At 41.2% G+C, this 14,198-nt stretch overlaps 1 protein-coding gene across 1 annotated transcript in view; it reads left to right on the forward strand.

The window, feature by feature from the left end:
- The window catches only part of SLC5A12 (solute carrier family 5 member 12), a 31,110-nt gene extending 17,547 nt beyond the window's left edge, over window positions 1-13,563 (forward strand). The window contains exons 8-15 of the mRNA XM_054028055.1: window positions 131-219; window positions 2,387-2,499; window positions 4,961-5,028; window positions 5,615-5,701; window positions 7,190-7,368; window positions 8,587-8,690; window positions 10,251-10,378; window positions 13,068-13,563. Coding sequence (XP_053884030.1) covers window positions 131-219; window positions 2,387-2,499; window positions 4,961-5,028; window positions 5,615-5,701; window positions 7,190-7,368; window positions 8,587-8,690; window positions 10,251-10,378; window positions 13,068-13,232 — 933 coding nt within the window. The 3' untranslated portion in view covers window positions 13,233-13,563. The remainder of the gene's footprint in view (window positions 1-130; window positions 220-2,386; window positions 2,500-4,960; window positions 5,029-5,614; window positions 5,702-7,189; window positions 7,369-8,586; window positions 8,691-10,250; window positions 10,379-13,067) is intronic.
- Window positions 13,564-14,198: the final 635 nt, after the last annotated feature.

Below are 14,198 nucleotides of genomic sequence, written 5' to 3' on the forward strand. Positions count from 1 at the left end.
GAATGATGATTTCTGTTCAGCTCCTTGTTTTTGTATTGCAATCTGGTCAGAAGTAGCTACTGCATCTGCAGAGTCCAGAAAATGTCCCAGTTAACATCCTCTCTTGTTCTGTGTGTTTATTTTCTCCTAGCTGATGCCTTATTTTGTTATGGACATATTTTCAACAATGGCAGGACTCCCCGGACTCTTTGTTGCATGCGCATTCAGCGGAACCCTCAGGTCTGTGTCTGAAATTGTGTTATGTCTAATATGTGCCATTGCATATCCTGCCTTGACTATGCAAATGTTGGCAAAACCAACAGTCCATCAAAGAACCAAACCCTGATCAAAATGTTAAACATGAAAATGCAGCAGAATTTCTCTTTCCCTTGTCCCAGCTAAGAAATGCTGCAGTGGTTTGTCTTTCTATATTAGATGCCTGCTAGAGCCCGAGTGTGCTTTGGCAGTTACATTTTCCTATCCCCTTCAAACGCGTTTAAGAACCACATGATTAACACAAACAAGGGAGGGGAAAGATGGGCGAAATATCAATTTCCTTTTTAAATGAAACTCAGCCTGCTGAGCTAATGCAGCCGTGAAGATTTACATCCCTTTTATTTGACTCGACTGGTACAACTGTACAATTAGGCAACCAAATGGAGGCCACAACAGTGAGCCTGGCTCAACATAAAGCAACTATGAAAATAATGTAACTACATGGTCAAAGTAGAAAAAAATCTGTCTGGAGAAATCATTCTCCCTCAGGCTGTGCTGGGTAGTGGATAATAATAATTGGCTTGTAGGCAGTCGCAACTACAACATCAGTGCTCAAAGGAAAGTTAGAAAGACATGGAAGGTTGAAGTCCAGATTTGCAGCAGGCAGAGTGGCCACAAACTCAAGCTCATAAAAGCCATCTCAGAATTACCACATTCATGCTTCTGTTCCCTGCACAGTCATGTCAGGATCACAACTGTCTTGATTCATATGAAACCAATTCCATTCCCTATCTCGGAATAGGTGAGCCAAGAGAATTGATATTTCTCAGATGTACAGTAAGTATACTAAGTTAATTGTAATGCCTTAAGAAAGGGATGTGAATTATCCTACTCGTAGGCATAAGTTACACCCAAGTAACCTCATTGGGACAGATTCTGATCAGTTTCAATGTGAACCCAGAGCAACTCCACTGAAGTCAGTGGATTTACATCAGTATAACTCAAAGAGGTCCTTGCCCATTACGAGCTCAAATTCTTCCACAGCATGAAGAAAAAAAATCCATTGCTAAAAGTAACTCTCAAAACACATTTTCTATGTCCACCAAGTTATTTTAGTCATTAGTTTGTGAAAATTGACCTCAGTAGGGTAGCATGGGTCTAACTGAGTGTGGAACCAACCACTCTGCACATTACTGGTGCTATACAATACAACAATGAAATGAATGATAGTATTTGTGGAGGGAGATGTAACTGAATATGATTTAATTCGTATTATTATTTTAGTAACTATTTTGTGCAGGCTAACACCAATGGATTTGCCTGGGTATAACTGATGAAGGAACAAAGAACCTAACATACTGTTGCTGCTATACCTATAACAACAATTTCCCCTGGATTACTGGCTAAGTAAAGTCCTACTCAGCATGAGCAAGAGTGTCAAAATTATGACCTGAGTAATTACTGTTCTTATTTGGCACAGAATATGTGAAAGGAGGAGCTATTATAGTTGTGAGCAATATGGTCTGAGAATAGATGGATGTATTAGATAGCGTGAAATGAAACATTCTTTGGAGAATTTTGCCAAATTGGACTTAACTCGTTATGATGTTTTGCAGAAAAATATGGTATCAGCACTATTTATTTCATGCCCTTTGAATGCTAACATAGCAATGTTCTTCTTTGACTTTTTTGAGAACATGGAAAAGGTCTGTGCAGTTTGGGCAAGTGGAGGATTTGATACTGTGTGTATTAAGTGGGTGCTTCTATCTTGTTCTCAGCAAGCACCGAAAGTGGCATAAGTGAAAGGCCCCTCATGATTGCAGCAGGAATGGGAACGGTTCCAATGTCATCATCCCTCATTGGTCCAGTCTGAGACTAGGAGCATGTGCTCATGATTTTGCTAGTCTCAATAAGTCCCAGTTATGGGGCTTAAATTCTGTAGTCATTTAATCAATTATATCAAGCGATACCCACAGAATGACAGCTTAATGACTATTAATATATAAAACAAAGAAATAATTGCTAATCAGCCAGTCTTTTCAAGAAATGTTCAAGATAGATCATAAACAATATGATTCAGCTGTTAATATTTTGGCAAGCACATTGTATATCAGCATAATGTTATTTGGGGGTGTTATTTCTGTTAATATGATCATAATTTTACATTATTGTAAAATGTTTGTTTTTACAGCACTGTGGCTGCAAGCATAAATGCTCTAGCAACAGTAACATTTGAGGATTTTGTCAAGTACCGTTTTCCAAATCTCTCTGAAAAAATGAGCACCTGGGTCAGCAAAGGTTTATGTAGGTACAGTAGATGGATCTTCTACTTATGCGTATTTATCATAATGCCAAAAATATTTTCTTTTCTCTAGTCAAGACCCCTTTGTCTCTCTATACATCAACACAAAATAGCAGTTTTTGAATGCTCAGGGTATTTATGCAATGAGGTCCTGATATCATTAGCTTATAATAAGGTGTTAGTAAATATAAAGTAACCAACACGGTGACTTAATAAATAGGTGTATATGACTTCTGCAGCATCCTTGTTTTCTTTCTGAAGTAAAATGCAGAATTTAGTATTGCATCGAGTTTTTGAATAATCTAATAATGCTGAATTCCTTGTTAACCTATTTTCTGCTCACAGTGCTTCAAGAGTCTGGAGAAGAGAAGACAGAGAGGGGACATGATAACAGTTTTCAAGTACATAAAAGTTTGTTACAAGGAGGAGGGAGAAGAATTGTTCTTCTTAACCTCTGAGGACAGAAGAAGAAACAATGGGCTTAAATTGCAGCAAGGGAGGTTTGGGTTGGACATTAGGAAAAACTTCCTGTCAGAGTGGTTAAGCACTGGAATAAATTGCCTAGGGAGGTTGTGGAATTTCTATCATTGGGGATTTTTAAGACCAGGTTAGACAAACACCTGTCAGGAATGATCTAGATCAGTGCTTCTCAAAGTCGCGCTGCCGCTTGTTCAGGGAAAGCCCCTGGCAGTCCGGACCAGTTTGTTTACCTGCCGTGTCCACAGATTCAGCCGATCGCGGCTCCCACTGGCCGTGGTTCACCGTCCCAGGCCAATGGGGGCTGCGGGAAGCGGCACGGGCCAAAGGATATGCTAGCCGCCTTTCCCGCAGCCCCCATTGGCCTGGAGCGGCGAACCACGGCCAGTGGGAGCTGCAATCGGCCGAACATGCGGATGCAGCAGGTAAACAAACCGGCCCAGACCACCAGGGGCTTTCCCTGAACAAGCGGCGGACCGGCTTTGAGAAGCACTGGTCTAGATAATACTTAGTCCTTCCATGAGTGCAGGGGACTGGACTAGACAGCCTCTCGAGGTCCCTTCAAGTTCTATGATTCTCTGATTCTAAAATGCTGCCTGTTGCCGTGTCAGAAGTTTTCAGTGTTTTGCTTCATGTAGCATGATGAAAAATTCACATTATGAGAACAAAAGCGAATACTCTTGTGGAGTATTCAATATTGATGTCTATGGTACTACTCATGTGCTTGAATTTTAGCATTCATGTAACTGTTTACAGGATTGAGGCCAGAGAGGGTTGTTCTCTTAATGTGAATTTTCATCATGATATACGAGTAAAGTTATACATGTGCTTAATTATTTGTAGGATGAAAGCCTGCATTTATGTATATGAACAAGCGACTGTGTCAAACTCCTTTAAAAAGTTTAATAAAGTTTTAATGTTGAAAGCACTGGGGAAGCTCAAGGAAAACTCATTTGTGATCCCCACAGAATGGCAGCTATAAATCATTTCTAGCCTCTCTTAGAGGGTCACTATGCAGTGTTATTGTAGCTGTGTTGGTCCCAGGATATTAGAGACATAAGATGGGTGACATAATATCTTTTATTTTATTTTATTTTCTGTTGGTAAAAGAGACAAGCTTTCAAACTTATACAGAGCTCTTCTTCAGGTCAGCTTTTGAGCTCTGTGTAGCTTGAAAGCTTGTTTCTTTCACCAACAGAATTTGGTCCAATAAAAGATTTTACCTCGTCCACCTTATCTCTCTTAGAGAGTCACTGTCAGCTTGATATTTTTGAATAGTTGATATATAAAAAAAATCAAGTTTCTGACAGTGCATCCTTTAAATAATGTGTTTAATTTTAAAAATATATTTAGAATATTTATATGGATATTGCTGCTCTCCTACAGATTTTCATTAAGTTCCCATATAGGGTAACACCACAAACACACTCAGACCCTTCATCTCTGTCCATTTGTCTGCCTGTGACCTCCTCAGTTTCAGCTTTGCAGCTGCTGTTACTTTAAACATTCAAAGAAGAACCTGAGAAGAACATTCATGTGAGTGCCACACCGAGCAATGCTTGAGAGCGTTGCCATACTAGTGCATGAGATAGGACAGTGGTCAGGAACCAATTATACAGAAAGGACTGTCAGATGCAAAAATTGAACAAACTGAAAACATTGGAGAAGACTATTGTTTCGCTAACTTTCTTCCTTTTCACACAGAGTCGTGATTTTCAAATTAATGCTAACTATTTATTGCTGCTTTGTTAAAGAGATATCAGGATCTGATGTTGAATACTTCAGTAAAATATGGTTCCCTTTAAACATCAAAACCCACAATGTAAATTCCTTCATTCTGCCTGATCTTTCAGCTGATGAGAAAGAACAATAAACCCAATTAAAAAACAAAAATCTTGGCGCTGCAGAGCAATTTGAGGAAGTCCAGACCGCTGATCACTGATGCACTAGTAACTGCTGCTAATACTAATCATTAATCTCTTTCAGGTATAGTATTTGGAGTGCTGTGTACTTCCATGGCTGTGGCAGCATCACTTCTGGGAGGAGTTGTCCAGGTATTTAAATATCGAGAGACTCACTGAGCTCTACAACTAAAGAAAATTGATCTTGTACCCTGTTTCGCTCTTCTATTAACTCATATTTTCTGTGAAAGATAAATTGTGTTGTATAACTAATAAACAGACTATAAATTATAATAATATCAAGCACTCCTGGCAGGATGAGCGCTTTACAAATCCATTTAGTGAAGAAATCTGCTTGTTGGGTGCAATCCTGCACAACCAAAGTAAATGGGAGCAAGTTAGAGTCCTTTCTGACATGCAGTTCCAGCTTAATATATGTAGTGCTACTGCCACGTTAGTGTTAAATTAACTTCTGTGACCAGTAACAAAAATAACAAGGGCAATCATTGCAAAAACTTTATCATTGAAAAGATAAAATACCAATGACAAGGTTTCTTCTTTAACAATATACTGACATTAGAATTTGATGCATTTGCCATTAACATGTTACAAAACAGAAATCAGAGCTCTGCATGCCTTGGAATGGGAACATAAAAAGGTGTTATAAGAATGAGACTGTGGATATATCAAGTGACATTGATTAGCCCTGAAAAATTTCTCCTGTGCATTGTTTCAACAGGCTTCACTCAGCATTCACGGCATGTGTGGGGGGCCCATGCTAGGATTATTTACACTGGGAATTGTGTTTCCTTGTGCTAATTGGAAGGTAAGAGGTGCCCATCATTGTCTCAGTGAGTTTCCACTTGCTGGTCCTTCATTTATATGATCCTCCTTTTATTATTATTACTATAATAATAATTATTACTGTAGCACTTGGAGCCCTAGTCAAGGACCAGGACACCATTGTGCTAGATACTGTACAAACACAGAACAAAATGACAGCCCTAGTCCCACCGATTCTGTGCCCTGCTTAGAGGCTTCTTACTAGAGATTAGTCCAAACCTATCCCCCATTTATCAATGCTCCTGCAGTTTGGATCTTGTTCAGAAAACTATTGACAAAATTCAGACCCCTCCCCACCCCTACACTATGAAGGGCGTGTGGCTTCAGGCTATGAAGTAGCCCTTGTGTAGCTACTGTTTGTTCACAGGCTGTAATAACAACTGCTGACTCATAGCACTTCCTATATGGGGGGTTCTAATGCCACTTCAGATTTGGGTACATGTGGATCCAGTGGCTCCTCCCCAGCTTACCCCACATCACCCTCCTGAGAATAGGTTGGCATGGGGACTCCAGTGGCCTTGTGTGATCCATCTATGCTGGGTGGATTCTACCATTATAGACTATTCAGGTCAGTCAATGGTACATCATTTATAGAGCTTAGTTTCCATAGTCATAGATGTGGGATGACTGTGCATGTATGAAAGGGCCATATAACTCTAATTCAGCATGAAGAAAGTGTAACTATAGCCTCTACAGTCAAATCTACTTAACTTAGATTTTGGCTGAATAAAGCTTCAGCCACCATTACAAACTCCTCATTTGCCAATTACCATCACTCACTGAGAACAGTTCCCTACATTTAGAATAGGAAATAACTCTGGTAGCTCAGATATCACTTTGTGGCAAATGTTGACTGTCTAATGGCAACCACCCCCTATTTGAATTAAATCGCTCAACAAAATAGGGCAGTAAACGGGCAAAAATAGTATAATTCCCTCTAGCTATATTTATAATTCAGCTAACATCTATTCAGAATAGGCAGTGAAGAATAAACAGTATGCTGCAGGAAGGTATTTATACCATGATAAAATGTTCACTTTAAAAGTGTAATCACTATGAAGGAGCTTCACATGGGAATATTAGTTTTTACAGGGCGCAAGCAGGATCATTTCCAAGTAGTGGGTTTAAAAGCTAGTTTTATCCATTCAGTGTGCAGCATGCAGGAAAATAGGCTTTTCATTTGAATTCTTCCCATCTGTTTCATTGTCACAGCTGATAATAGAGAAGGTCAGCATTTTTCAGACTTCAAACTTATGACAACATTTCAAGTTTCAATTAAAAAGTAGGAGAAATTTTTTTACTAACAATGCCCCAGTCCTATTTTTGACCCATTCTACCAAATAAGGACTGATTCTGCACCCTTGATATGAATGGGAGTTTTCAAGTGCAGGACCAAGCCATTATCACCTGATTTCATGTGTGCAGTGAAATATTTCAGTTCTCTCTAATAATATATCTTGCTTTAATTAAGGGTGCCGTAGGAGGCCTATTGACTGGGATCACCATAGCATTTTGGGTTGCTATCGGAGCTTTTATTTACCCAGCACAACCTTCAAAGGCCCGCCCTCTGCACTTATCAACAGCCAACTGCATTCTAGCTAATAACACAGAGATGATAACTACATTGGCTCCTACTCTCCCTCCAATCAGGTATTTTCCATTGATTTTTGTGTGGTTTTGTCACAATGTGAGTTTTTGAAATGTATATTCTGTTCTATAGAGGTACTTACTGCATGACATCAGGTCTGGGCTTCAGCTGTGCTGCCCAAACTATGCTCCATGAAACTTCAGGGGTCTGAGGGTATTTTGATGATCTCCAGACAGCTCGTTGGTCACATGATGGAAGTTCTCCTCCAGGTGCTCCATAACAAGAAAAACAGCTGAAAATACACTAAATACATCCCTAATATTACTTTTCTATGTAAACAATTAGGAACATGGGACAGGTAGGGACCTCCTGGGTCATGGAGTCAAGTCCCTGGCTACTGCAGGCAACCCCGTCTTATAATCAGATTTCTGCAGGGATGTTCCTGGATTATGAATTTGTAGGTGTCGGGGGAGGATGTCCATAAGATGATCTATGATGTGGTCCACCTTGTGAAAAGTTTTTTAGTATCACTTGAGTTACCATGTTGTGCCTTGCTTAGGGTCCTGTTGAACACCCAGTGATGTCAATGGGAAAGCTATCCATTGACTTCAGTGGAAGTTTTAAAGAGGAACACTTTCAACTAACAGGAACGCTTTCAAGATACACACAGCTCAATAGCTAGTGTTAAGAAAAGGCCAAACCATGTATTACTAAGAGACTAACTGAGCAGGCACAAGTCAATTCCATCTTAGCATGATTCCAGAAACATGTTAGGGTATATCTGTAATATAGAAGAGGTGTGAAGGGAAGTTATAAATAAAATATAAGGGGCTGGTTAAAAGACTAAAAGGTCTGAAACTGTGGATCTAGCATTAATTAACTGCACCCAACAAAAGGCCTGGACCTTAAATTATCTGCATTTATAATTACTTGGAAAGGAGAGTGACAAGCATAAAGCCACTTGGCCATATCAATTTTTGTGACACACACAATTCTAGCAGTGACCATTATCCAGAAGCAAACTATTTTTTAAAATGCTAGTACTATCTGGACCCAATGCAGATATATGCATACTTCACTAATGCAACCAACTGGACATGTATTCTATTCTTGATGTTGTGTGTATGCAGTTATCTATGTAGAGAGCTGTCTATTACTTCTGTTATTTTGAAATGATTTTTTATCTGAGACAATATAGTTTTATCCTTCATAGAAAGACATTTATAAGTCACTGGCAATTATTGCTAACTTATTCTTCCTCTCTTCTTGTGCTGCCATAGGCCTCAACTGGCAGATACCTGGTATTCCTTGTCCTACCTTTACTACAGCGCTGTGGGCTGTTTAGGGTGCATTATTGCAGGCCTTCTGATAAGCTTTTTAACAGGTTGGTTACTTATTAAAGGTTTTTTGCATTAAGATTTGACTAGAATCAATTGTTTTAGAATTCTGCAGATACGTACAAGGGTGCAAATTTGAAACCCAGACACTTATTGGAAAGCAGTGGAGATAAAACTGGGCCACTTGAGTCTAACTCAGGGGTGGGCAAACTTTTTGGCCCGAGGTCCACATCTGGGTGGGGAAATTGCATGCAGAGCCATGAATGTAGGGCTGGGGCAGGAGAAAGGGGGGCAGGAGGGAGTGCAGTGTGTGGGAAGCGGCTCAGGGCAGGGCGCTGGGGTGCAGGAGGGGTGTTGCAGGGGGCTCAGGGCAGAGGGTTGGGGTGCAGGAGGGGTGTGGTGTGCAGGAAAGGGCTCAGGGCAGGGGGTTGGGGTGCGGGTTGCAGGAGGGGTTTGGAGTGCAGGCTCCAGCCCAGCGCTGCTTACCTTGAGCAGCTTCAGGGTGGCAGTGGTGCACACCGGGGCCAGGGCAGGTTCCCTGCTGACCCTGGCCCTGCGCCGCTCCCGAAAATGGCCGGCACCACGTCTCTGTGGCTCCTGGGGGAGACGGGACAGAGGGCTCCATGCGCTGCCCTCGCCTGCGGGTACCTCCACCGAAGCTCATATTGGCCTCAGTTCCCCATTCCTGGCTAATGGGAGCTGTGGGGGGCAGTGCCTGCAGGCAAGGGCAGTGCATGGAGCCCTCCGCCCTGCCTCCCCCAGGGGCTGCAGGGATGTGGTGCCGGCCATTTCCGGGAGCGGCATGGGGCTGGCAATCCTGCGGGCTGGATCCAAAGCCCTGACGGGCCGGATCCGGCCAGCGGGCCGTAGTTTGCCCACCTCTGGTCTAACTGGTTTGTAGATTCCCATTCATTGATGTTTCCCAAGGAAATTCTGGGTATGTTAACTATGAATGGATCTGGAGGGTTGAAAATCAGCCATAGCAGACAGACTTACTGCCCTAAAGGGAGTCTAAAACTGTCATAACTATGGGACCCCTGCAGCTGGAGGAATGTAAAGCAGTGCATAGCCCGCTCTAAGTTACACTGCAGAGCAGTTCAGCCTCCAGTGGCCCTAAGATCAGGGGACAGAAAAGTGGTTTAACTGCACCTTACCTCACCCTCTCAGCTGCTCTGACAGGAACATGGCCCAGCTGAGCATTCAGCTCAATATCTTCCTGTCTTTGTTAGAGAGATCAAACTAGTTTTCCTTTCTGAAATGAAACAAACAAATAAAAAGTCAAAACGAAGCAAACAGGCAAATGCATTTAACCGCTTCCTCGATATTTACATAATTAATAAACAGAGATGCTCATCTGACACCCTCTCCCCAATGCAGCTTTAGATGAGATCAATACAAAATCCCTAAGTGGATATTTATCTCAGCCAGATGGATTAATTGCTTGAGACCATGATAGCTGAGATTCATCTGGGCAAAGATGACACTTGAGCCCCCACACAGACCATGGAATAACTACCTATCTTAACTTCATCTGTTGTCTTGTGTCTCCTTTCTCTGCTTAGATGTCCATGGAAAATACCATTAACAAATATTTGTATTCTTTCCAGGCCCTGATAAAGGAAAAGACGTGAAACCAGTGTTAATAAGTCCTGTCTGCAACTTGTTTTGTTTTTGGTCTAAAAAATACAAAACATTATGCTGGTGTGGCGTGCAGCACGACAGCACAACAATTCCTGTGAGTCTATTTCATAACAGAACAGCACATTACAGTATTAGGCTGTGCCTGCTGTGCAAAGTATTTGATAAATGGATCAGATTTAGACTTCAAATTCAAAATTACTGCAGAAAAGGCCGCATACAGTTAAGAAGAAATCAGACCAGAATTGAAAAAAATCAGCCTTATTCTGCTCATTATTTAACCCCCAATCGTGTTACAATGTGTCACTATTTACAGGTACAGAAGGATCACAGAATCTAGAGAGGAAGAAGCCCTGTTATGTGACATCAATGCTCCTTGTAATGCATGGTATAATCCCCTTACACATCAACAGGGAGCATATCAGATATTATGTCATTATTATATTTAATCTTAGCCAAGAGGCCAAGAAGGGAGGTCAAGCAAGGCATTATTTAATATTTTAAAGAAACAAAAATACAGAAGAAATGGACAGGTACCAATCTTCCTATGATGTCTTAAAAACGTATCTAAAGTTTAGAATTAGGGTAATATTTTCAAAGTATTTAAGTGATTTAAGAGCTTAAGTTCAAGTTTCAAATGTGACTCAGGCATGTAGGAGCTCAAGTCCCATTGATTTTCACTGAAATGTAGGCACTTAAGGCCAGATTTTGAAAGGTATTTAGGTGCCTAAAAGTGCATATAAGTCTCTAGTGGAATTTTCAAAAGCACCTGTGTGTCTGGAGCCAGATTTTTAGAAATATTAGGTGCCTAACTTCCTTTGATTTCAATGGAAATTAGGCACTTAGACATTTTGAAAATCCCACTAGGTGCCTCTCTGTATCTTTAGGTGCCTAAATGCCTTTGAAAATCTAATCTTTATTGCCTAAGACAAATTGCCTTTTGAAAATGAGCACTTCTGAAAATTTTACTCTTATTCCTTTTACCCAGTGAAATGTGCATGTATTTCAGAAATGAAAGTACTGTAGGTTTGTGAAGAACACGTGCTGGGAAGCTGCAAGAGTACTTATTTGGTTTTGAATTCTGTGGATGCAATCAGAACTGAATTGGGGTTCAGGATCTGGGAAGGAAATGAGAATTAGGCACCATGGACCCCCTTTGAGATTATGTATAATTTTTTTGCTCATATTACATTTTTTCAAACATATCAAGAATTACAGCAGAAACATGACAATTAGGGTAAGAGCAAAAGAAATGATCTGTCCTCTTATAGCACAAGAAAACCTGATCACCTAGTTTCTATGATCTGCTCATTTGTGTCATTCTTATGTGGAAGTTGAGAGAGCATCATTCTAAGGACACGATTCTGCTTCCATTGAAGTTAACATCAGTTTTGCCACTGAGTTCAGTGGGGTCAGGTTCAGGCTTTAGATAATTATTAGTACACTTTTTAAAAGTATCTGGGACTGGGGCTAAATATTAACAAGCCGAAGGACACAGTGGAGGAAAAGATGTGAAGTCAATTCCTTGCTTTTGTCTCTGTTCTGAAAAGTGACTGTAAAAGCCATATGGTCTATTGGATTCTGTCATATATGTGTTTGAAAGGGTCCATATTGTGCCTGGCCTATATAGAGCTTTGCTGAGCTGTAAGGAAGAATAAGGCTCCCACACACTCCTAAAATCTTGGGTCAAAATGCAGGTCAGGTGATGGCAATGGGGACCAAAGACTGCACAGCTGTTACTCCTTCCCCGTTTCAGAGCGGGTGGATAGGGAGGAGGCAAAGAGGGGCGGAACCCTCCTAATGCACTGGCCAGTGAAGCTGAGTATCCAGGAGGAGGAGAGTAGAGGAGATGCCCAGTAAATATCTGTGACAGATTATTCACCCCTTCCCCCAGGTGCCAATGGCAAGGATTTGTGACTATCTCAGTCATGATTCCAGCCTGGTGCTCCTCCTAGCATAGTGCTGCCCTGTACTTTGGGAGGCACTGTGGCCTAGTGGATATAGCACTGACCTGGGGCTCAGGAGACCTGGTTCTGCCACTGGCCTGCTGGGTGACCTTGGACAAGTGACTTCATCAGTCAGTGCCTCAATTTCCCCATCAGTAAAATGCGGATAATGAATATATAAGCAATTATTACTACTACTTAGGGCACTGAGCAAGCAAACCCTATATAAATATTTTTTCCCCCTAACTGCCAGTGCAACCTGAGCTCTGAGAGATGAGATGGCTCATCCCTTCTTTTGCATCACTAAGTGTAATAAAGACTCTTTAGGACACTCTCTCGATCCATGTATATCACACCTGTGGATTATTTTCAGATTATGCCCTCAGTGTCCCCTTCTCTTCAGTGGGTTTGCACTGGTGCAACGTATTGGCCCTGTAACACACAAAAAAGGAATATCTTCTGAGGTTTTCAGAGGAGCCTTAGGAAGTTTCAGGTGCCTGAATCTTACTGAAATCCAGTGAGATCTGGGCACCTAACTCCCATAAACTCCTTTGAAAATCCCATCCAGAATCTAGCTCATTCTCTTGTCGCTGTGTTTGTTGAGCAGGGTTAAAAGGAGGAAAATGATTCAAAGCCTTTTTTGTGTCTCACACACACAGGGAGCAGGTCTGTGATAGATAAGAGTCACTTTACAGAGTAGAATCACACTTCAAACTCTTCCTACAGGGACGAGATGCATAAATCCAACTATGATTTACTAGGGTTAGTTTTATTCATGTTTGAAATATGGAAAATCACAGTTATTCTTCAAACTACTGTATTTTTATTCCTATTTCTCAGGAGGACTCTGAAAACAATCTGTGTAAAGATGGTGCAAAGAAGGCAGTGACAGATGAGCCCCTCCAGAATGGTTTCAACAAAGAAACCCAGAGTCATTTACCTGGTTATAATCATCATGAAAAATCCTACACCAATACGAGCATAGAGACAGAATCCTACTTCTAGCGGCTGCTGGGGAAAAAATCTAACGTCTCATGGAAATCAAACTGCATTGCTCTAGCTTTAGAAAACAAGGACTGTACCTAGCCTGTCAGTTGTATTTTACTAAGTCCTGGTTGACCAGAGCAGCATATGGTTGTCACTGCAGAGAGAGAGGTAAAAGCCAGATTCAATTTTAGTTATGAAATACATATTAAAACCAGGGCATCCATTCTTTAAAGACACTGTGATGCTGGTGTATCAGGAGAGATGAAAAAAACAAAGCTTATTATGAAAATTTCTATTACATGTTTAGCAAAAGATGTGCATTAATGTTGGTGCTGTGGCCAAATTCCAATCTGAGCAAGTATAGTCCATCTGTCAACAATTTATTTTGGAAAATCCAACCATCCAGAGGCATCCCTTCCTTTTTGTCCCAAACTAGGATGTAGTGCTGCTGTTCACCTCACTTATGGATGAGGTGATATCTGTATCTGCTGTTATTTTCTCCCACAACCATCTCTGTGCTTTCCCCCAACCATCTCTGTGCTTTTCCCTCCTTATGCAGTTAGACACAGAACATCCTTCCTGGTTGGAAAATCCTTTCCACATTCAAATCTCCCCTGAAGACCTGCTTCTACCAGAACACATATTGGCCTTGAGCTGGCCAACAACCTGGGACATTTGATTGTAGAACAAACAGTGAATGTTATCAAGCCATAGCCAATCACGACCATTTTACTTGTAGGTCAGGCTTCTTTCTCATACTCACTTTCTGGTCATTTTCACTTTGTAAGGCGCTCTGAAGTGGATTGGCCTGTGAAGCTGGTGGTGAGCGAGGCTGAAGGAAATATGAGGACTCACTCAACCAACAGAAAGATGATGAACATTTTTTCCTTCAGATATATGCCTTTTCTAAACTCTAATGGCAGCAGTATCCATCAGAATGCATTGACATATGGAACAATAAAAAGTTGGATATTTGGTACAGAG

The sequence above is a fragment of the Malaclemys terrapin genome, chromosome 4 (genome assembly GCF_027887155.1).
Source record: "Malaclemys terrapin pileata isolate rMalTer1 chromosome 4, rMalTer1.hap1, whole genome shotgun sequence".
NCBI classification, from domain to species: Eukaryota; Metazoa; Chordata; order Testudines; family Emydidae; genus Malaclemys; species Malaclemys terrapin.